General features: G+C 30.3%; 1 protein-coding gene across 1 annotated transcript; it reads left to right on the top strand.

The window, feature by feature from the left end:
• The first annotated feature begins 3,309 nt into the window (after nucleotides 1–3,309).
• On the top strand, nucleotides 3,310–23,472 carry LOC116143344 (vacuolar iron transporter homolog 2-like). The gene is made up of 3 exons (XM_031428795.1): nucleotides 3,310–3,395; nucleotides 3,557–3,615; nucleotides 22,628–23,472. Exons 1-3 carry the CDS (start codon nucleotides 3,310–3,312, stop codon nucleotides 23,317–23,319), a joined length of 837 nt encoding a protein of 278 aa, XP_031284655.1. The 3' UTR covers nucleotides 23,320–23,472.
• Nucleotides 23,473–24,186: the final 714 nt, after the last annotated feature.

The raw sequence follows: 24,186 nt of genomic DNA, 5'->3' as shown, positions 1-24,186 counted from the left end.
GAATACTATGCCTATGTGGCTCCTTTCTCTCCCTCCTCTACCTCCCCCAACCGCCGCACTCTTCCCGCCACTGCCCCGGACGCGGCGGTGAAACCAAGCTGTCGAAGAAATCAGAGTCAACGGATAGACTCGGAGGTGATTAATAGGCTTCGGCTTCGGAGGGTTTTGACTGCTATTGTGTTGTTGTTGTTTTGGTGGCTGTTCGATGAGGAATCGTCGGAGGAATCAACGGACATGGTTGGACAGGTGGCGGAGTAGGATTGGGCGAAGGGAGAGGTCGAGCGACGACAGGTCGAGGTCGGAAGGGTCGAAGAGGAGAAGGTCGTCGAAGCGAAACGAGGTGTCGGAGTGGGCCCTACGGTGGTAGATCCCACGGGGGTGTGGGGTCTCCGGCATTCGTCCAAGTCTATTCTCATCGGCTGTTTACCGCTCATCTTGTTGTTCCTCTGTTGTTACAGCTTTGATTTGTTGATTGGTTTGATTAGTTTGCTCCGTGGGGTTGACGGGGCGGTTGTGGTGGTAATTGGACTTTAATGATTTAACTTTAGACAGATGAGAGAGAAAGAGAGTGAGAGAGAGAAAACAAAAGCTAAAAAAGTGAAAACATTTATGCTTGATTTTTTTCTGTTATAGGAAATAACCTGGAAGTTTTTGACTTTGTGACACCAGTGTCCCATTTGATATAATTACATTTTGGAAATTAGTGTAATAAACAAAAGTTTCTTCACGCTATTTCTTCTTTTGTCTTAATTATATGGATAACTTCACTCAGGTCCCAAAAGTATTCGGTTTAATGCACTTACAGGTTTGAGTAAAAGAATCTGAAATGTTGTGGCATAAGTGTTGGAAAACCGTACCACACTGGACACGTAACGTGCTGTCTGAATTATGTGAGCCGCACGTGGGAGCTATATCTCTCACGAACATATGTCCCAATGGGAATTACCGACAGTGAAAGATCACCTTTTTCTCACTTGTATGTTTCCACGTCTTATCGTGTACATGAGTTCAGTTCCCACATCTACCCTTCGATTGGTCAAAAACTTCACTCAACTCTAATCTGACGGTCCAATAAGATGTCATATCTCCGGTATCAAATAAAGTATCCTGACGGAGACGAAGACACTCGCACATTATTTACGTTGTTCAATATATGCTGTAGCACATTTAAACGATAAGATTTAAATGGACATAAAACTAATTTAATTTAAAATAATAATTTTCAGAAATCGGTGAATATTATATTTAAAATTTAGCTAGTCGTGTTTGATTGAGCAAATCTTGTTAAAGGCAATGACATTTGACATTTAATATAAAGTATTAATTAATAAATTCTTAATCTTGTTGCTAAGTTAGATTTAGAGATAATTAAGCATAATAATCGGTCCCAAGACCAAGATGTATCTCATGCGGCTTAGATTTTAATAATATAATAAAGGTTGAATTTGTACTGTCACATAATTTAGCAATTGACAATTTAATTATACACGTCGACCCATATAAATTCATCTCCGTGGTCATTTTAATCACATGATTTGAATGTAACACTAAACCAACTTCAACTTCCAATATAATTCTTCCTAATTACTAATTATGTTGAAGATGGTAGATTGTCAATTCTAAACCACAAAAATAATTTACACCATTTAATTATTATTAACATACAAAATAGTTTCATTTTTTTTTTCTCTGAAAATGTAAATATTTTATTAGAAATAAGATAATTAACCCCAAGAAGTGGTCTGACCATCAAAGAGGTTTGGTCTATTTCTTAAGTTTTTAAGTTCAAACTTTTGGGTCACCTACCCAATAACATGTGATTTATTGGTATTTTTGGTTTGTAAAATTCATTAGACCTTAGGAATTAATTGAATTACGCGTATACTGACCCAAACATCTCAAAACTAAAAAAAAAAAGAATATTTATTTTGAGAGTTAGAAAGAAGGATAAGATGAAAGACATGAAATGAAAATAAATAGAATATCAAAAACAGAAAAGATATGCTACAATTATTAAATCTATACTTAAAGTTGACCCATTTATCATCATAAAATCTATAGGAATTTAAGGCATTATAGAAAGCATATCATCAGTATTCATATTAAGAAAGCCTTAACGTAATAGATGTATCACATATCTTTACATCTTGTTATACTACTTTTAATTATTTTAAAATAACCAATTATTCATATGTTAGAAAAAGAAATTACAGATAAGACAAAATAGCTTGTTCTATGGGAAACTATATATCCTTCTATTAGAATCAATATTTTTTCACCCTTTGATTAACTTTTTAGCATTGTCTTTTTAAGTTTTTACCATATTGGATTTGTAATAATTTGACAATTCTAAAAGATCAATTAGGGTAAGTAATCAATAATTAATTACTTAACCTCTAAATTAAAAAATCTACTCATCTAAACCACCCAGAAAGAAGTAGGCCAAATATTCTAAGTATGGCCTAAACCATTTTAATTAATTAATTAATTAAATTAATGGTTAGCACATGGAGCTTTAATATTTTTTACTTCTTTTTCTCTTTAATATATCATTATATCTCTCCTCTTCTTCCTTGTAGGGATGTAGACTTGCAATAGGAGAAGATTATATATATTATATGTATAAGATAGAATAATTTACGAAAAGATAGTACAGATATTGAACACTATGAGGTGTAAAAAACTTTATATTATAATTACTAATATTTTAATTTGGTTGGTCTCGATTTGACTCCACAAATTAAGCCATGTGGTGGGCTGATGTTGATGATTCCTTTCATGAAGGTGGACAATCGGTTCCACATTCCTACAACCTCCATGTGGAGATTGACCCATTATTTTAATTTAATTAAGGGAGAACGACTTTTTCACCCCCAAGGTTTGGCGGAACGACATTTTCTCACCCGTCAAGTTTCAAAATGACATTTTCCCACCCTCAGTTAAATTTTGTTAGTATTTTCCGTTTTGAGGAAGGGTAATATGGTTAATTTACAGTAAGTCACAAAAATAAAAAATTGAAATCTAGGGTTTAGTGTGAATGGTTGCCAAGTGAAGTTGACTTTGGAAAAAAATATCAAAAAGTTGCGTATCTTTTTCTCCCATATTCTATAGTAACTCTCTCTCCCCTCTGAAACTAAAGTGACGCTCTCTGAAACTGAAGCACTGCGACCTAGAGCTCTATCGTAAGTCTCTCTGCTCTCTGAATCTGAAGGTTTTCTCTCTATTATGTCGTAACCCTTTCTTCTGCTCACATATTGGCTTCTTTTCCAAACGCAATTGCCTTCTATTTTGGTATCTTCTTGGACTGATATGGGCAGTGGTTTGAATGCACGACAATTCCGTGGATATTTTGTGTTCTTCCTGTTCTTCAAAACTGAATTGATTGGGAACTCAAGGTTTTTGTTTTATGTTAAACTCTCGGGGTTCAGTTGATTTCTATAACTTTAAATTCTTGCATCGTGCTGTTGCATAACCATTTGGTTCTTCTTACAAGGTTCAGATACACCCAGTGGTAGTAATTTTTAACATCATGGTTTTGTTTTGTGTCTTTGAGTAGGCTGATTCATTTGCATAGTTTTTCAAATTTTGACATAGGGTACTTTGTTCTTGTACACTGTACTTCTGTGATAATTTGACATTACATACAAGTCTATTGGCGATAATTGTCACTTTTATAAAGTGAATGGATTATTCATTTTAGGAGTTTGGTAGTATTTTAGTATGCTAATAGTTTTATGTGACAATCTGAGACTTAGTTTTTTTTAGTGTTAGAAGTTTTGCGTATAACCTCATTGAATAGACTTGTGGTTTTTGTTCATATATCAAATATGTGGTAACATATGGAATGGACTTTAAATGCAGAATCCTCATATACTTTTGTGTGACGCTCTCTTAGATCAAGTGGTTGAGTTGTTCCATTGCTCGCATAGTGCAACTTTGGCTCTTCTACCATTTGATTGCAGACACACAAATAAGAAGAAAAAAAAAAAAAAAAAAAAAAAGGGGCACGTACTAATTTACAGAAACCTTTTTCAGATAATAAAAATAAAATAGAAAAAAAGCTCTTTAAAGTGGCAAACAAGAGTTTGGACATCGTAAAAGTAAGCTTATGCCACTGGTTTTCTATTTTCAACCTACAGTCGCTTGAGAGTAGAAGTTATTGTGACTACTGTGCTTTTTTTTTTTTTTTTTATTCACTTAGGGGCAGGAAGGTTGAGGATGTTATTTTAGAAATAATGCAATGGCCTAAAGTAAGTGTTTTAACAGTATAACGATGATATGATGGATGAGTAGGAAGATTAGAAAACACAAGTTCTTTAAAGATCAAGTGCAGGGAAGCCTACAGTAGAAATGTGGATAGTAGACATGAAGTCGCCAGTGTGGTGAGTTGATCTGGTAGTTGACATAATTCAAGGTGTACATAGGAGGGTTAGATAATCAGGCTACATATAGGTTTAAAGAATGTTTACAGTAATGTTCATCGTCCCTTGGAATTTTTTGTCCCTATTCTTCGGGTTTCAAGTTTCAACTAATAAAAATTATTTATATGTGCGGTGTGTGCGCGCGCACCGCATTTTATAATTTGATTCTTATTTTTAAAATTCAAATATTAGTAATACTAGTACTTTTAGTAACTATAAGGACAAAATGATAATTCTATAGGTTTTAAATTTTTAAAATTCCAACATTAACTTCATACGTTTGAGACATTATTTTAATGAAAAACAAGGATATATGGGTAATTTAATTTTCATATAAAGTTGAGGATATACTAGTAATCATATTGAGAGTGGGTATTTTGGTAATTGATTTATGACAAAAAATAATAAAAAATAAAGTCAAATATTAAGGGTATTTTTGTCTTTTTAATCACCTAGTAACAAAAAACAATAACAAAACCTGACAAAGGTGGGAAAATGTATTTTGAAACTTGAAGGGTGGGAAAGTGGCGTCACCAAACCTTGGGGGTAAAAAGTGGTTCTCCCTTTAATTAATTATTATATAAATGTACTTTGCCCTATGACCTTTATTATTAAATTAAATAAACATAATCTATGTAAATACAAAGTGGCAGTCTGGCAGAGCTGCAGCAAAAGTTACTAAAGATATGCTTCACCCCTTTTTTTTTTCTTTTTTTTCGCTTTAACAAATTAATTTTTTTTTTAGTGTTTTAATTAATTTGGTAATTATTAAAAAAGTCAAAGATATTCGAAATTCATTAAATTCTCTAGGAACAACTGTTCAAATTAACTTGCTGGAAAAGTTATGTAAAAATTATATAAATATTTAGATTTATGGTTCAATACATTGACTTTTATGCACCAAATTATTTACATAATATTACACGAAAAATTATGCATAAATATTTTTAGTATACAAATTACATAGTTTTTTGTTTTTTTTTTTAACGAGTACCATTACTATGCTTTAGAATATATCTATAAGTTTTGTGTCCGATGTGATATTGATTTAATTATATTATTTCATCTTCCAAATATCAATATAAGGTTGATAGCATATGATAAAAAAACTTAAAATTCTTACTTGTCTCCCTCAATAAGTCATTTTCTCTTTGTACCATCAATTTGACATATGGCATATAATGTTCAACATATCCCACTCTTTATTTCTGGCACCATTATTTGCCAAAGGGACATTTATTGGTTGTTCAAAAGCATAATTTACATGACAAAATTTAATGGGTGCCCATTTGAATTTTTTTTTTTATCATTACTAAGTATTATTTTATTTTTGGCCAAAAATTAACATAAAAAAGAAGAAGATATAAATAAGGTATTGATTTATTTTTAGTGATTAAAGAAAGAAAAAATGAATTGTTAATATTTATTCTATAGTTATAAATATGAAAATCAGAGTCTAAAAATATTAGCATGATTTAGATAAATCTAAAATAAGTTACAAAAGTTTTTGGTAATATTATTATTGAATGTAAAAAAAAAAAAAAAAAAAAACGTAAATTATTCTTATTTTTTAGCATCGTCTCAGTGACAAAATATTCAATTTCCAATAGAATCATTGATAAATATCAAGATAGACACAAGATATTAGATTCAAGGAAAAATTCTTCAAAAATGATGATTATATATAAGACTACTGAAGGATGTAATTATTTTTTGCATCAACTTTATATACAATCAAATCTAATAAAAAGTACCCATATATATAAAGCTGAATATTCATATGTGTTGTTGGCTATGTGGCACATTTTAAAACTCTTAAGAATTGTTCCATTTTGACACATAAGAGTTGTAGTTATTATTTGGTTGAATTTTATTAGTGATGATGTAGAGATATATTAATTGTTGCATTGGTATTCTAAATCCAAAAGTAAAAGCATATCTATTTGAGTGACATGTATAACACTTTTTTTTATTTTATTTTCTTTTTCCTTTTTAGCTCTAAAATTGCTTTATTTTTTGGTGCTCTATAATTGCTCTCTAGCCAACGTTGGATGTGTGGTTTAATGAGATATTTTTAGCTCTAAGATTCATGAATACCCATGCTGGTTGTTCGCCATAAATACCCATGCGGGTTGTTCGCCATGTGGCCCATTTTGGAAGCACTAGAATTGCTCTATTTTGACACATTGAATTGACAAGCCAATCAAATTGCTCAATCTTGACACATTAGATTGATATTTATTGTTCTATCTATAATTATTAATTAATTAAAAAAAAGAATATGTATTAATAATTAATAATAATTATAATACATGTACATTACATCAGCATTCTAAAGGTCTAACCATAATGACATATTGGATTTGTAATTGCCATGTGATTAAATTTTATTAATGATGATATAGACAATATTAATTGTTGCATTGATATTCCAAAGTCTAAATAATTAGACATAAAGATTAGATTACATAGGTGCATTGCATTGGTTGTATTAATAATTAATAATAATACTAACTATATCGGTGCATTGCATTGACATTCTAAAGGTCTAACTATAATGACACATTGAATTTGTGATTGCCATGTGGTTGAATTTTATTAGTGATGATGTAGACAATATTAATTGTTACATTTGTATTCTAAAGTCTATATAAATAGACATAAAAATTGCATTAGATAGGTGCATTGCATTGGTAGTAAAAACATATTTGTTTATTAATAATTATATAGGTGTATTGTATCGACATTTCAAACATTTCTTCGTGTTCAATTCGTATTTAATTATGTTGGCATTCGAAATGTCTAAATAAAGGGTTATAAAAAGAGCGTATGTTCAGTTGTGTATTATCACAATATGTTAGTTGGTGTCAACAATAAGTCTGGTCTTTTGTTAATTGTTTATAAGTCATGTTAGTTTGTGTCAATAATACGTCTATTCTTCATGATTTTGTTATTCGATGATTTTTTATTTGTTTATGTTTTTGCTGCTGTTTACGGGTCACAAATTCATGAATTGGCATGGAATAGAGGAAGGATGTCCAATTGACATTGTCAAATGAGTTGTTATTTTGATTCGTTCTTCTGAATTGTAAGTATATCTTCTAACTATTTTAATATGAAATTGTAAGTATATCTCCTAACTATTTTAACAGTTATTATTTGGTTTAATTATTGTTTCTGTTCGGTCAATCTATTTGAATGATTAATTGTGTTAGTCCTGTCGAACGGTAAGTGTATTCCTTAACAATTTTAATATAAAGATTAATTAACTTTTGTTGATTTTGTTTTCAGGTAACAGTTGTTATACAAATGAATAATTGTTCCTTAACAATCTTAACATAAAAATCGATTAAATTTTGTTATGTTTGTTTTCAAGAAAATGTTCATGTACTTTATTGAGATCAAATCGAGGATGATCTTATTTTCAGCTGAACTATGAGTATGTGTCATATCTATATTAGTAGAAACGATTAATTTGTGTTGAATATGTTTTCTGTAAAAACATTCATGTATTTTAATTTGTTATATGAATGATTAATTGTTTATGTCCTACTGATGTGCGAGTATATATGTCAAATGAATTAATTTTGGCTGATCCTGTTTTCCAATTAATAGGTGTTATTTGAAATATTTCTTATCAGTCCTAATATGATAATCCCTTAAATATGGGTCAAGTAAACCTTTCATTTTATCATCATACGCATTTTGGTTTTCATTGAACAATCAGTAGTAAATTGACCATAACTTGCTCAATAAAAATCCAATTGATGGGAGGATTGAATATTTAGAAACTTGGCAGACAGTGCTTTAATTTGATATATTTTACACTTAATTTGGATAACTGTAGCCCTACTGCCGAACCATTTCTTTCATCATCACACACATTTTGGTTTCCACTAAAAAGTTAGTAGTAAATTGACCATAACTTGCTCAATAAAAATCCAATTGATGAGAGGTTTGCATCTATAGAAACTAGATAGACATGACTTTAAATTGATATATTATACACTAAATTTGGATAACTATAGCCTTACTGTCGAACCATTCCTTTTATCATCACACACATTTCGGTTTCTCCTATTTCTCAATTTTCACTTAACAGTCACTAGTAAATTAGTCATAACTTGCTCACTAAAAATCCAATTGATGTGAGGTTTGCATCTTTAGAAACTAGACAGACAGGGCTTTAAATTTATATATTATACACTTAATTTGGATAATTGTAGTCCTACTTTCAAACCATTCCTTTTATCATCATATACATTTAGGTTTCTCCTGTTTCTCGATTTCCACTGAATAGTCAATAGTAAATTGACCATAACTTGCTCAACAAACTCCAATTGATGAGAGGTTTGAATATTTAGAAACTAGACATACAGGGCTTTAATTTGGTATATATACACTTAATTTGGATAAGTGTAACCCCATTGCGGAACCATTCCTTTTATCATCACACACATTTCAGTTTCCACTGAACAATCAGCAGTAAATTGACCATAACTTGCTCAATAAAACTCCAATTGATAAGAGGTTTGAATATTTAGAAACTAGACATACAGAGATTTCATTTGGTGTATTATACGCTTAATTTGGATAGTTTTAGCCCCACTGTCAAACCATTCCGTTTATCATCATACACATTTTAATTTCCACTGAATAGTCAATAGTAAATTGACCATAACTTGCTCAATGAAACTCCAATTGATAAGAAGTTTAAATATTTAGAAACTAGACATGCATAGCTTTAATTTTGTGTATTATACGCTTAATTTGGATAGTTTTAGCCCCACTGCCCAACCATTCCGTTTATCATTACACACATTTCAGTTTCCACTTAATAGTCAGTAGTAAATTGACCATAACTTGCTCAATAAAACTCCAATTGATAAGAGGTTTGAATATTTAGAAACTAAACCTATAGGGCTTTAATTTGGTATATTATACTCTTAATTCAGATAGCTGTAGCCCTACTACCAAACCATTAGTTTTATCATCACACATATTTCAGTTTCCACTGAATAGTCAATAGTAAATTGATCATACCTTACTCAATAAAAGTCCAATTGATAAGAGGTTTGAATATTTAGAAACTAGACATACATGACTTTAATTTGGTATATTATATGCCTAATTTGGATAACTTTAGCTCCACTGCCGAACCATTCTTTTTATCATCACACACATTTTGGTTTCCACTGAATAGTCAATAGTAAATTGAACATAACTTGCTCAATAAAACTCTAATTGATGAGAGGTTTGAATATTTAGAAACTAGACACACAGAGATTTAATTTGGTATGTATACACTTAATTTGGATAACTGTAACCCCACTACGGAACCATCCCTTTTATCATCACACACATTTTGATTTCTACTGAATAGTCAATAGTAAATTAACTACAACTTGCTCAATAAACTCCAATTGATGAGAGTTTGAATATTTAGAAACTATACATACAGGGCTTTAATTTGGTATATATACACTTAATTTGGAAAACTATAACCCTACTGCAGAACCATTCATTTTATCATCACACACATTTCAGTTTTCATTGAACAGTCAGTAGTAAATTAATCATAACTTGCTCAATAAAATTCCAATTGATAAGAGGTTTGAATATTTAGAAACTATACATACAGGGCTTTAATTTGGTGTATTATACGCTTAATTTGGATAGTTGTAGCCCCACTGTCAAACCATTCCGTTTATTATCACACACATTTCAGTTTTCACTGACAGTCAGTAGTAAACTGATCATAACTTGCTCAATAAAACTCCAATTTATAAGAGGTTTGAATATTTAGAAACTAGACATACAAAAATTTAATTTGGTATATTATACGCTTAATTTGGATGATTGTAGCCCCACTTCCGAACCATTCCTTTTATCATCATACACATTTCGGTTTCCATTGAACAGTCAATAGTAAATTTACCATAACTTGCCCAATAAAGCCCCAATGGATAAGCGGTTTGAATATTTAGAAACTAGACATACAAGGATTTAATTTGGTATTTTATACGCTTAATTTGGATAACTGTAGCTCTAGTTTCGAACCATTCCTTTTATCATCATACACATTTTGGTTTTTACTGACTAGTTAGCAGTAAATTGATCATAACTTGCTCAGTAAAACTCCAATTTATAAGAGGTTTGAATATTTAGAAACTAGACATACATAGATTTAATTTGGTATATTATACGCATAATTTAGATCACTTTAGCCCCATTGCCAAACCATTTCTTTTATCATCACATATATTTCGATTTCCACTGTACAATCAGTAGTTAATTGACCATAACTTGCTCAATAAAACTCTAATTGATGAGAGATTTGAATCTTTAGAAACTAGACATAAAGGGATTTAATTTGGTATATTATCTGCTTAATTTGGATAACTGTAGCTCCACTGCCGAACCATTCTTTTTATCCTCACACACATTTTGGTTTCCAATGAATAGTCAATAGTAAATTGACCATAACATACTCAATAAAACTCTAATTTATAAGAGGTTTGAATATTTAGAAACTATACATACAAGTCTTTAATTTGGTTTACTTTAGCCTCATTGTCGAACCATTTCTTTTATCATCATACATATTTCAATTTCCACTGAACAGTTAGTAGTAAATTGACCATAACTTGCTCAATAAAACTTCAATTGATGAGAGGTTTGAATCTTTAGCAACTAGACAGATATGTCTTTAATCTGATATATTATACACTTAATTTGGATAAATATAGCCCCACTTCTGAACCGTTCCTTTTATCGTCATACACATTTCAGTTTATCATGTTTCTCGATTTTCACTGAATAATCAATAGTAAATTGGCCATAACTTACTCAATAAAAATCCAATTAATGAGCGGTTTGACTCTTTAGAAACTGGAAAGACAGAGCTTTAATTTGATATATTATATGATGAATTTTAATAGCTATAGACCTGTGGCTGAACCATTATCATCATACACATAAAACCAATTCAATTTCAGTGATGACAAAGGAAAACAAATATTGATATGTAGATTTAGTTGTATTTATTCTATCTCTTTTTGTTGATATTTTTTTATGTTACATACATATATCGAAAACAGGTTGTTGCTGAGTATAACAAATTTTATTTGTATCACAAATGTCATCTGATGTTTGTTGTCGAACTATGTAGTTTTAGTAAACCATTTATAATATGCCAAACCATTATTATTATCCTTAAAGGAAAACAAATATTGATATGTAATTTTAATTGTAATTGTTCTATCTCTTTTTGTTGATATTTTTTTTATGTTACATACATATATCACGAAAAGAGGTTGTTGCTAAATATAACTAATTTCATTTATTTAACAAATATCAACTGATGTTTGATGTTGAACCATGTAGCTTTACTAAACCATTCATTTTATCATCACACACATTTAGGTTTTCACTGAACAATCAGTAGTAAATTGACCATAACTTGCTTAATAAAACTCCAATTTATAAGAGGTTTGAATCTTTAGAAACTGGACAGAGGCCTTTAATTTGATATATTATACGCTTAATTTGAATAAATGTTGCCCTACTGTTGAACAATATCTTTTATCATCACACATATTTAGATTTTCACTAAACAATCAGTAGTAAATTGACCATAACTTGCTCAATAAAACTCCAATTGATAAGAGGTTTGAATATTTAGAAGCTAGACAAAGAGGGATTTAATTTGATATATTATACACTTAATTTAGGTAACCGTAGCCCCACTGTCGAACAATTCTTTTTTACTATCACACACATTTCAGTTCCCACTTAACAATCAGTAGTAAATTGACCATAACTTTCTCAATAAAAATCCAAATGATGAGAGGATTGAATTTTTAGAAACTAGACAGACAATTCTTTAATTTGATATATTATATGCTTGATTTGGATAACCGTAGTTCCACTTTCGAACCATTCATTTTATCATTACACACATTTTGACTTCGATTGATCAGTCCGGAGTAAATTGACCATAACTTATTCAATAAAAATCCAATTAATGAGAGGTTTGAATATTTAGAAACTAGACAGACAAAGCTTTAAATTGTTATATTATACAATAATTTGGATCACTGTAGCCCTACTGCTAAACCATTCCTTTTATCATCACACACATTTTGGTTTCTTCTGTTTTTTAATTTCCACTGAACAGTCAGTAGTAAATTAGCCATAACTTGCTCAATAAAAATTTAATTGATGAGCGGTTTGAATATTTGAAAACTAGATAGATAGAGATTTAATTTGATATATTTTATGCTTAATTTGAATAACTATATCCCCGCTGCTGAACCATTTCTTTTATCATCACACATGTTTCGGTTTCCAAAATCAGTAGTAAATTGATCATAACTTGCTCAATAAAACTCTAATTGATAAGAGGTTTGAATATTTAGAAACTAGCTCGCTGCTGAACCATTCCTTTTATCATCACACATTTCAGTTTTCACTGAATAGTTAGTAGTAAATTGATCATAACTTGCTCAATAAAACTCCAATTGATGAGAGATATGAATATTTAGAAACTAGACAGGTAGATCTTTAATTTGATATATTATACACTTAATTTGGATAAATATAGCCCCACTTCCGAACTGTTCCTTTTATCATCACATACATTTCAGTTTCTCCTGTTTCTCGATTTCCACTGAACAATCAATAGTAAATTGGCCATAACCTACTTGATAAAAATCCAATTGATGAGCGGTTTGAGTATTTGAAAACTAGAGAGATAGAGCTTTAATTTGATATATTGTACGATGAATTTGAATAGCTATTGGCCTGCGGCCAAACCATTCATTTTATCATCACACACATAAAACCAATTCAATTTTTGTGATGACAAAGGAAAACAAATATTGATATGCAGATTTAGTTGTATTTGTTCTATCTTTTTTTGTTGATATTTTTTTATGTTACATACATATATCGAAAACAGATTGTTGCTGAATATAACAAATTTTATTTGTATCACATATATCTTCTGATATTTGTTGCCGAACCATGTCGCTTAAAAAACCATTATTATTATCCTTAAAGGAAAATAAATATTGATATGTAATTTTAATTGTAATTATTCTATTTCTTTTTGTTGATATCTTTTTATGTTACTACATATATCATGAAAAGAGGTTATTGTTGAATATAATTAATTTCATTTATTTAACAAAAATCAACTGATGTTTGATGCTGAACCATGTAGCTTTAATAAACCATTCATTTTATCATCACACACATTTAGGTTTCCACTAAACAATTAGTAGTAAATTGATTATAACTTGCTCAATAAAACTTCAATTGATGAGAGGCTTGAATATTTAGAAACTAGATAGACAAAGCTTTAATTTGATATATTATACACTTAATTTGGATAACTGTAGTCCTACTATTGAACAATTCCTTTTATCATCACACACATTTCAGTTTCCACTGAACAGTCAGTAGTAAATGGACCATAACAGTCTCAATAAAAATCCAATTGATGAGAGGTTTGAATATTTAGAAACTAGACAGATATGGATTTAATTTTACATATTATAGATTAATTTTGATAATTGTAGACCCACTTCCGAACCATTCATTTTAATTTCATATACATTTCGGTTTCTACTTAACAGTCAGTAGTAAATTGATCATAACTTGCTTAATAAAAATCCAATTGATGAGAGGTTTGAATCTTTAGAAACTAGAGAGAAAGACTTTAATTTGATATATTATATGCTTTATTTGGATAACTTTAGCCCTACTATCGAGCCATTCTTTTTATTATCATATACATTTCGGTTTCTCATGTTTCTCAATTTCCATTGAACAGTCAGTAGTAAATTAGCCTTAACTTTCTCAATAAAAATCCAATTGATGAGAGGTTTGAATCTTTGGAAACTAGAAAGATAGGGCTTTAATTTTATATATTATACAATGAATTAGGATAACCATAGACCTGCTGCCGAACCATTCATTTATCATCACACACATAAAATAAATTCAATTTTAGTGATGATAAAGGAAAACAAATATTGATATGCAGTTTTAATTGTATTTGTTCTATCTCTTTTTGTTGATTTTTTGATTGATTTTGTTGTTTGATTTGTGGGTTTTGTGAGTTTTACAATTATCGTCTTTCTTTAGGATGTTATCATCAAATGTTCTTTTTTGTTATAGGTGGTGGTCAATTCTAATTGCAGCAAATAGATTTGTGTCAAAAGACCTTTATCTTCATTGCTTCACTTAAGTTGGCTTCATATTATACTGTTGGAGTTATTGTTGCTTTCTATGTAAGTTCTCTTCTCAACAGTCTTAATTTTTTTTAATTTATAAAACAATAATAATAAAAATAATTCATTTTCTCTTCTCAACAATCAAAATCAATTTTTTCCTTTGGCTCTGCAAGTCTCTTGCTTAAAAGTTCACATTTTTCAACAAGGTTTCTGTTTCTCTGATTGATTTATAGACTTATCAATAATACCCAGTGGGTTATCTTACAAATTTTTTTGCCTTTCTTAACAAAGTTTTAAACTTTGGTTGCAGATTTCAAATGGTGACATATTTGAGAAGAGTCATGATGATATAGGCTTTGAGTTTAATTTGTGGATATTTTATTTATTTATTTATTAATTATCAATTCAATATAAAATGAACTTCAATATAGAAAATATATATTTAAAAGACAAAATAATAATAATAATAATAATATAAAAAAATATAATAAACATATCTACACAACGCAACTTAAAAATGAATATGAGTTACAGAAATTGTGGAAGGTCAGTATAAATTTTAAGTTTAAATAGTTGATCTTGATAATATTCAGGTGATTTTAAATATCATATATGATTCATTGCAAAATACTAACATTGAACATCAAAGACATGTCTACAAAAATAATATCAATTGTACAAGGTGATGATCCTAAAAATATAACTAGATCATATAATATTTAGGTGATCTTCTCAAGTTAGATGAATGATTTAATGACATCTACATATAATTGATATTAATAATTATATAGGTACAATTATTAATTTTATCTTAACACAAGTTTGTATATACATAAAATTTATATTTACTTTAAAATTTGTATAATTTAACAGTTATTATATTTTAGTCTAATTAGTTTATTTTGTTTGAATAAATTTGTTTACAATCTATTTCAAAAACATTGAATAAGCATACCCATGCAAATTTTTAAGACAAAGAAAAAAAAATATTTTGGACTATTATTCTGTATTTAAATGAAGTAATTATAATCTTAATCATATGATGGTAGTTATTGATTTGACCAAACGTGGTCAATAACAATGTGGAAGAATTTGTGGAGCTTCTAGATGGACTTAATTTTATTAAAAACATCTCTAAAGAAAATTAAATATTATATATATGTACATAAAAAATGATAGAATGAAAATACAAGTAAGGATGAATGATGGTAAAAAAATAAAACACTATAAGTTCTTTCGTGATAAATTTTTTTGATTATAATTATTGTTGTTACGATTTTATGCAACAACTAACGAAACTCAATTAACCTAGGCAGAATCAGATTAGGTGTCAACGTAATTAATTAAAATCAACAAAGAAAATAAAAGAAAGATCACAAACAATTTTAAAGTGGTTTAACAAGTTCAAACTTAAACCTACGTCCACTGTTATTTTATTAATGCTTTGAATACAAGAATAAGTATACTCTCTCTCTCAAATTGCTAAACCCTTGCAATGAGTTTTGGGGGGGTCGGAGAGAGGGTTTATGGTTTTAGGTTTTAGGGTTTAGGCGGGGGGTGAGGGTAGGGTAGGGCAGGATATTTATACAACAATTTGGTAACGTTTTATTGAGGGATTATAGGAATTGTGGTTTAATCATGGGAAGTTAGTCCTACCATTGGCTTAATCATGTTAAATATGTAATTACATGATCTGATGTCAAATTTATCTCTTTGATTCTAAGGGTTAAGGCTTATCCATAACTTATGACATAATTGTCTACCTAGCTCGTTGCCTAGAGGTTTACTTTCTTCGAGCTATCTCTGAGCTTGCTTAAACTCTCGCACAACAATTATAATATAGTGTTATTATCGACCTAATAATGTTACTGGCCACAATCAACTAGTAATCTAGAATTTTGTACAATATTAACTAGTAATTATCTAATGAGATATTCAATCTCTTTTACGGACGTTAAAATTTTTAAAATTTGGATTTCGATTCTCATTAACAACAGTTAACTCTTACACAATATTTGTTACTAAAAAACAAAAATCGTACCGATAATTAACTCATACATGCATGAGTCAATTATTGTTAATAAAAAGTAAGATCCAAATTTTAAATCCCTAAAGGAGATTCACACCTATAGTAAGAGTTTAAGCAATTATCAAGGCCCAGTGGTCTGTCTCCAATTACATTCAGGCTTTAGTAAGGTGATGTTTCTTCTAGCCCAATTCTGGTATAACCAGACCAAAAACAAACATTTCCTGGGTTAATTTTCATTGGATTGTTGCTAAAATCCATCAAACTTCTAATACCCAATATTTAATTAGACCTCAAAAAATTAATAATAAAAATGGAAAAATTATCCTTATTAATTAGTGTAAAGATTTTGGTTTTCCAACGTCCCTTCATCCACTCAATTCAGATAAAAGCATGACTTTCAGATTGAGCTAATAATTAGAAGGCCATTGACAAGATTGCTCATTTGAGTGGACTGGGCCGTAGAGATAGTGTTTGACTAAATTCCGCGGTCGTACGTATTTGCCAATTTCTCCTTAATAAAATCCATTAATATAATTCGATTTTGTTTGAGCAACTTCATCAATCTATTGTCAACTCAATGCAACCGTGGGAGCACTTCCATTCCAAAAGGCATGGCAACTGTCTTGATTGATCTAAGTTGGAATCCATTAAATTAAAGAGATTTTGTTTTTCTCTTTTCTATCCAACAAAATCTGGTACAAATACTGTTAAAGCAATGCAGGCCAACAAGAACCCAATACCTCTCCATTACAACTTCAATGGAAGACAAGACATGACCTGTCTTCTGGTACGATTTTACATTTTGCCTAAAACTTGCAGATCATCTTCGATGCTTATCCACCTTCGGTTGCTTCAACTGCAACCAGCAGATTACATTTTTATCCTTCTATTAGTTGACTTCGAATTATACTATAATGAGCAAAATTTAGTTTTAAAAAATAATGAAAATTGCTATATAATACAAGCAAAATATTAGTTTAGAATGTGCCTGAAGTCAAAAGCGTTTAAGCGAGTATCAAAAACTATCCAATACTTCCTTAATTAGGGGTTTATGATACATTTCAAGGGTTTTTATGATATTTTTAAGGTTTTTTTTTTTTTTGGTAATTGGCTAGGTAGAATTAGAATTAGAATAATTAGGTTAAGTTATTTTATAATTATGCTATTATCTAATTATAATAATAAGAATATTTGTAAAATATCTTTAGAATTAGGGGATCCAAGCCCTTCTAGAATCAAAATAATTTGTAAAGTTATATAAAGCTTAAAACAATTAGGGTTTGGAGGAATAATCAATAAGAAATTCTCTTCTTTCAAACTCTCAATTCTTATTCTTTTTGCAGATTCTATTTCTTCATATAAAACAGAAATACTATCATATTATAATTTGAGGAGTTATTTAATACTTTCTAATAATCGTTGGAGTGTTGTTGATTTAAGCATCTCTCAAGAGGCGATTGAAGCAAAGCCTTTGTTTGTTCAATAACTTTAAGAGAAAGTGATCAAATTATATTAGTATTTTTTGTGAAATGCATTTTCATTATTTTCTAAAGGTGTATTTTCATCATTTCAATAAACTTTCCAACTCAATTAACAATTAACTAACGATCAGTCAAGGATCAAAATGCCAACACTTGAAATGAGTGCTATTGAAATCATAGGGACGAAAATGTAATTCTCTCAACTACAAGCAACATCCTAGATGACAAATTATCCTTTAAGACTTATGTAATACACATCTTGCCTCACATGTAGCCTAAAAGGACCACACATAGGCCTCCTCTATGTTTTATTTATTATCTTTATAAATAATTAATCAAAGATTAGATTGATGTAGCCCTTTTTCAATAAAATGTTTGACTCAATAAGATTTTGCAAGATTATTTTTGTAAAACTATAATATGAGAAACAATAGTTTATAATTTCTAATACATAAGAAAAAACATATATAATACATATTTAACTAGTGTTTAGAAAAAAGTAATGAACGATCATCCATGTTTTCCTAAAAGGTAAACATCTTTGAGTTTTTTATTTATACTTTGACGAATTTGTTTATTTTTTATTTTTAGAATTTTTTTTTCAAATATATATGAAATACATTTGTATATATATATATTTTTTTTTGTGTTTATTTGCAAAATGATAATTAGTTTTTGTCAATGATACATTATGAATCCTTGGTTTATTAATATACATAGTTGAATTATGTATTAGCCGTAAGCACCATTAGGTGGCCTGATGGTGAAAGAGCAAATGAGGATCTAAGTTTTGTGGTTTCTCGAGTTCGAGTTTTTGCCTCTGCTAATAAGGGTGACCACTGAAGCTCTTACTCGGCTGGTACTTTTAGGATTCTGAGGCATGAGTTGAGGTGTATATAAACTGACCCAGACCGATCATAAAAGAGAGAGAGAGAGAGAGAGAGAGAGAGAGAGAGAGAGAGAGAGAGAGAAATTTGTTATTTGATTGCATCCATAGGTGGAGATAGGAATTTTTCCTAATCTATGATAACTTTTTTTATTTTTTTTAAATACAACCCAATTGCTTGACTAGAAATTTTATTTAGTTTACTAGAAGGGAATTTTATTAATCATATAAAGAATATACACATAGCAAGAAAACATCAAAAAAATCATTACCATTATATATCGTGATATATATAAAAAAAAAAAAGAAAAAAAAGACGTATAATGTTTCAGAGAGTTAAAAATCATGTTTTATTTAGATATAAATAAAACGAAAATAATATGATAGATGGTGTATAAAAAGAAAACGATAACCGAAGGATATCATGATATTTCTAATGTAAGACAATAAAGAGTTATTAATAAAAAATAGGCTCATGCAATTTATTAGCGCAGGTACTTAAAAATAATTAACAAAGTTTTGTTATACGTTATTAGTCCATTTTCAGGAGAAGCTGATCTGTGCAAGAATGGCTTTACCAAACCTAGAAATCTTTACGTTTGGATTATCTTCTTTGTTATCATTATTAAATATGATCGATGTATACGTATTGGAATTGAACTTTATTAATTACTAATATTCATATTAAAAAAAAGCCAAAAAACTCGCCACTTCTTCGATAGATATACATATAAAACCGAACTATTAAAGGCATTTTCTTCGCCATCGAAGGAAGATTATATATGGAATTCAAAGTGATAGAGATGATGATAGGGTTTGAGTGGAAACTTTGAAAGGAAAGAACAACGGACAGCCCTCGGTCGACCGATCACTTTCTTTTATTAATTAAATTATTGGGAGTTGGTGGCATTCGTGTGGAAACCACACTCCTTTTATCCATTTATTATTTGATGTGCTATCCTCGTCAGCTATCCATTAGGGTTTTTTTTTCTTTTCTGGTGGGTTTAATTTCGTTAATTAATTAGAGGTAGAAGATCCTGGTTGGAAGCCATCTTTTCTATATATATGTTATGATGTTAACAGATGTTAAAGTGATAATCAAATTAATTGATTATTGATCACTTTCGATGGCTCAATATGGTGTAGTAATTTCATGATATAGTTAAATATCGATAAATTAATAACATCGATTATATAATATTTTTAACCAATCCTGACTTAGGACTAATGTTGTAAATAAATAATTCGTTAAATTTTACATTAATTAATTAAAAAGATTTGTTTATAATAAGTAAGGGGCAATTCAATATGTGATGGCGTCAATTTGAAGTTTGTCATGTGTCATCATTTAACCCCGCAACAAATTCTGGTTGAATGGAATTAAGGTGGCAATACCCCATTTGGATTGAGTTTGTCCCTTTATGTTGTTATTATGATATAGGTGAGGTAACTGCATGTTGTTATTTTAGCTTTGACTTGCAAATGTTTTCGGGCACCACTCTCTTCGTCAATGTTTACAACAGTTAATCGTTCCTTTTCCAACCAAAACTATTAGTTTAAAAGGTGGCAGCTTCATTTTACTGATCATATTCCTGATTATGCTTTTCAACAAGGTTGTGACACAGTTGTGCTTTTTATTATATGATTATGGAATTATTATTATTTTTCTTTTTGGATAAGTAAACTTTTATAGAAAGGGAGAAAGAATGTACAAAATGACTAAAAAATGGCCAACTTACCTTAAGACAGGATGATACTATTTAAGACTCTCTTTTTTTTTCATACCTCTTGTCAAAGAAATGGAATTATTGATCACCGCGCTTCTTGGTTTCCATCATTCCATTCCACATCCACATCCTGTCTCTCTATTTTAGCATTATTTTCCCACTAAGTCAACTAATTATACTACAACTCATTAACATTACTCCTTTTCGATTGTCTTAATTAAAATTATCCTAGATTTAATGAGAGTGCCACTTCCCACCTATTCAGTGCTGGCTATCTCAACCCAAAGTTGGTTCCTTCGTTCATTCATTCAAGTCCATAACCACTTAATTTTTATAATTTGTGTTAGGTGTTTCAGTTATTAAAAAAAATGGAGATCGTGGGAAACATACGAGGACTGAATTCTCAATTATAAAAAATAAAAAAAACGCAGCATCATATGTAAAATTTAAAAGTCAATAGTAGATCTGTAATTTAATAACATTTTCAAAACTAAAATATCATTTGAAGCTCATCAGTATCTTAAAGAATACAGTCAAATATTCGAAACTGTCCTAGAAACACCCAAAATCAAATATTTATTACACTTCAATCCTAGAAATTTCCTATATTAATTTTCTTGCTTTTAGCTAGCTAGAATTTCTTTTATGACGTAAATTGATATAAACTGAAAGTTTTGAAAAACAAGAAAAGGTAAAAATAACTGAAAGTTTTGAAACGCTTCCATAGAATTTTGCTTGTTCATTACGATTCCATCTCTCTCATTCATGCATGATCTTTAATTTGTCTTGTTCAATTGTCATGCTTTAGTCATGAGCTTCAAATTCAGGTATAACTGTTTGCCTCTAAAGTGCATCATCTTCTCCATAGAGTTATGGCTTTTTTGGAGAGCTCTGGCTAGCCACCTCTCTTCAATTCCCATTTTATCTTCATCAACATTTCCATGCTTTTATGCTTTTCTTTTTTACTTTAATTCTCTCTTTTCACTTTTGTTTCATCTATTCCTTTAATTTCTTCACCATTTATGATTTAAATATTTATCCAATTACTGAATTCTATGTTTGGACCACTGGATATTATATTATATAGAGGATGCGTATTGGAGTTTTATTTCTTAATCAGCCTTGATTTGAAAGCAATCCTCTCGAGTTAAGTACCGTAGGCTATAGTTCATATTTTTTATATTCTTCAAATTCATAGTACAATGTATAATATTAATTAATTTAACTCCTTCTTGTGGTTTCTTGATTCGTTTGATGAGTTCCAGTTCTTATGCATTTCAGGTATTTTCCAAAAACTGCAAGGCGATATTGCTATTTAATAGGTTGACCATTTTTTATCAGCATGATTCCCAAAAACTTTAATTAATAAATTTATTTTATTTTCATTATCTTATCCAAGTTAGTTCAATCTGTGTTATACACGTGGGTTAAAAAGTATTGAAGAATTAATTCTCTGTCTTTCGGTTCAGGTGAAAAAAAGAAGGTTGTAAAATTGCAGTATTTATTCTAAAAAAGATCCCATTTCAGACTTGACATTTTACAAAGTAGTGGGTACGCTAATGGCATATTCTTGATCCACAATTTACCCCACAAAAGTATATATTCTGAGATATTAATGATTTAATTACTATATAGTTCTCTTTAATTAAATATTAATTGTTTCTAAAATGTATTTTGCTTAATTAATTTAAGTATTTTCTTCCCATAGTGGCTATGCCCCACTTTTGCCTCCACTATACTAAATCTCTTCTCCTATAAATTTACTCCTCCAAGGCGTGTGTTCTCCACACTCCTCTCTATCTTCTTCCTTTAACATTCTCACCTTTTTTTTCTCATTTCCAGCCATATTTTCATCGATGGCAGCCAACTTGAACAACCCCAAGTTCACTGTCCCAGTAAATGATGTCGAGCAACAAACAACTCTCCAGCTCGAACACAAAGATGATGACTTCGACTACTCGAAACGATCGCAATGGCTTAGAGCCGCCGTTTTAGGCGCCACCGACGGCCTCGTCTCCACCGCATCGTTAATGATGGGTGTTGGGGCCGTGAAACATGACATTAAGGCCATGATACTGACCGGCTTCGCCGGTTTAGTCGCCGGCGCCTGCAGCATGGCGATAGGCGAATTTGTCTCCGTTTACTCACAATTAGACATAGAGTTGGCTCAGATAAAGAGAGACAACGAGAGAGAAAATCACCAGAATGGAGTACTCCATACACAACAAGAAGTTGATCATGAAGACAAAGAGAGTTTGCCAAACCCTTTACAGGCGGCTGCAGCCTCAGCTCTCGCGTTTTCTTTAGGCGCAATGGTGCCGTTGTTGGCTGCAGCATTTATAAGAGATTACAACGTGAGGCTCGGCTTGGTGGTTGCGGCAGTGAGCGTGGCACTGGCGTTGTTCGGGTGGCTAGGGGCGGTTCTAGGAAAGGCGTCGGTGGTTCGGTCTTCGGCTAGGGTTTTGATTGGAGGGTGGCTAGCCATGGCTATAACCTTTGGGTTAACCAAGTTGATTGGCTCACATGGGCTGTGAATCAATCTCCTCTCAGTTTAATCTTTATGTTTGTTTTTTTCTTTTTCGTTTTTTCCTCACACTGTATGTTGTCGTAAGACTAGTTTCTTTTTCTCTTTTTTCCTCTGATCTGTTAGTTGCAAAATTGGAGGGATTTATTTGTGAGTATATATATATATATATATATATATATAATCTAAATGTAATATTACTGTAAGGAACTTATCGTGTATTAAATATAAACGATAAGCTAGCTAGATGTATGATATTATATGAAAGTATACATCTTTCTCTTTAAAAGAAGCATGATATATACGTAGGTCTCAATTATAAGAGATTTAATAATTAGTTTACGCCACAACATCGTCGGAAAAGAGAAGGGCAACACCGACGAACATATGTTGAGGAGTAATATAGGACAATCACCCCCAACTACATCTGCATCGTAAAATATGTCTCGGAGATTATATAATCGGTCTTTATTCCCACGAGATTATACCTAAAATTCTATTAATCTCTTAATCTTAAAGACTACTTTCAAATGACAACAAATTAATGTGACCCAGGTGCTTTTGAAAGGAAAACGATTCAACCATATCTTCAACTTTCTAAATTTCTAAAAAAGTCCCACTACCTATTATATCTTGAATCATATATTAAAATTATCAAAGAAAGCAAAAGATATAGAGAGAAAGGAAAAGAAGGATTTGGTACTTTGCCAACCTGAGTGGCATCCATGACAAGGACTTTCATAAATCATACCCATTTATATATAATAAAGTAGTAAAATATTACACCTGATTTTTGACATTAATATTGCAGAAATTTATGATAGTGGAAACCTGGGACATATGAATTATATATATGCATATTGAACAGGAAAAAAGC

This window comes from Pistacia vera, unplaced genomic scaffold, assembly GCF_008641045.1.
Source record: "Pistacia vera cultivar Batoury unplaced genomic scaffold, PisVer_v2 Contig43, whole genome shotgun sequence".
Lineage (NCBI taxonomy): Eukaryota > Viridiplantae > Streptophyta > Magnoliopsida > Sapindales > Anacardiaceae > Pistacia > Pistacia vera.
Note: the sequence above shows the minus strand (reverse complement) of the source record. Positions and strands in the feature narration are given on the sequence as shown.

Excerpts from the sequence above, each read along its gene's own strand:
- LOC116143344 (XM_031428795.1), top strand. The coding sequence starts at position 3,310 with ATGGGCAGTGGTTTGAATGCACGACAATTCCGTGGATATTTTGTGTTC. Across the intron at positions 3,396-3,556 it reads GAATTGATTGGGAACTCAAG|GCTGATTCATTTGCATAGTT; the intron begins GTTTTTGTTTTA and ends GTCTTTGAGTAG. Across the intron at positions 3,616-22,627 it reads GTACTTTGTTCTTGTACACT|CCATATTTTCATCGATGGCA; the intron begins GTACTTCTGTGA and ends TCTCATTTCCAG.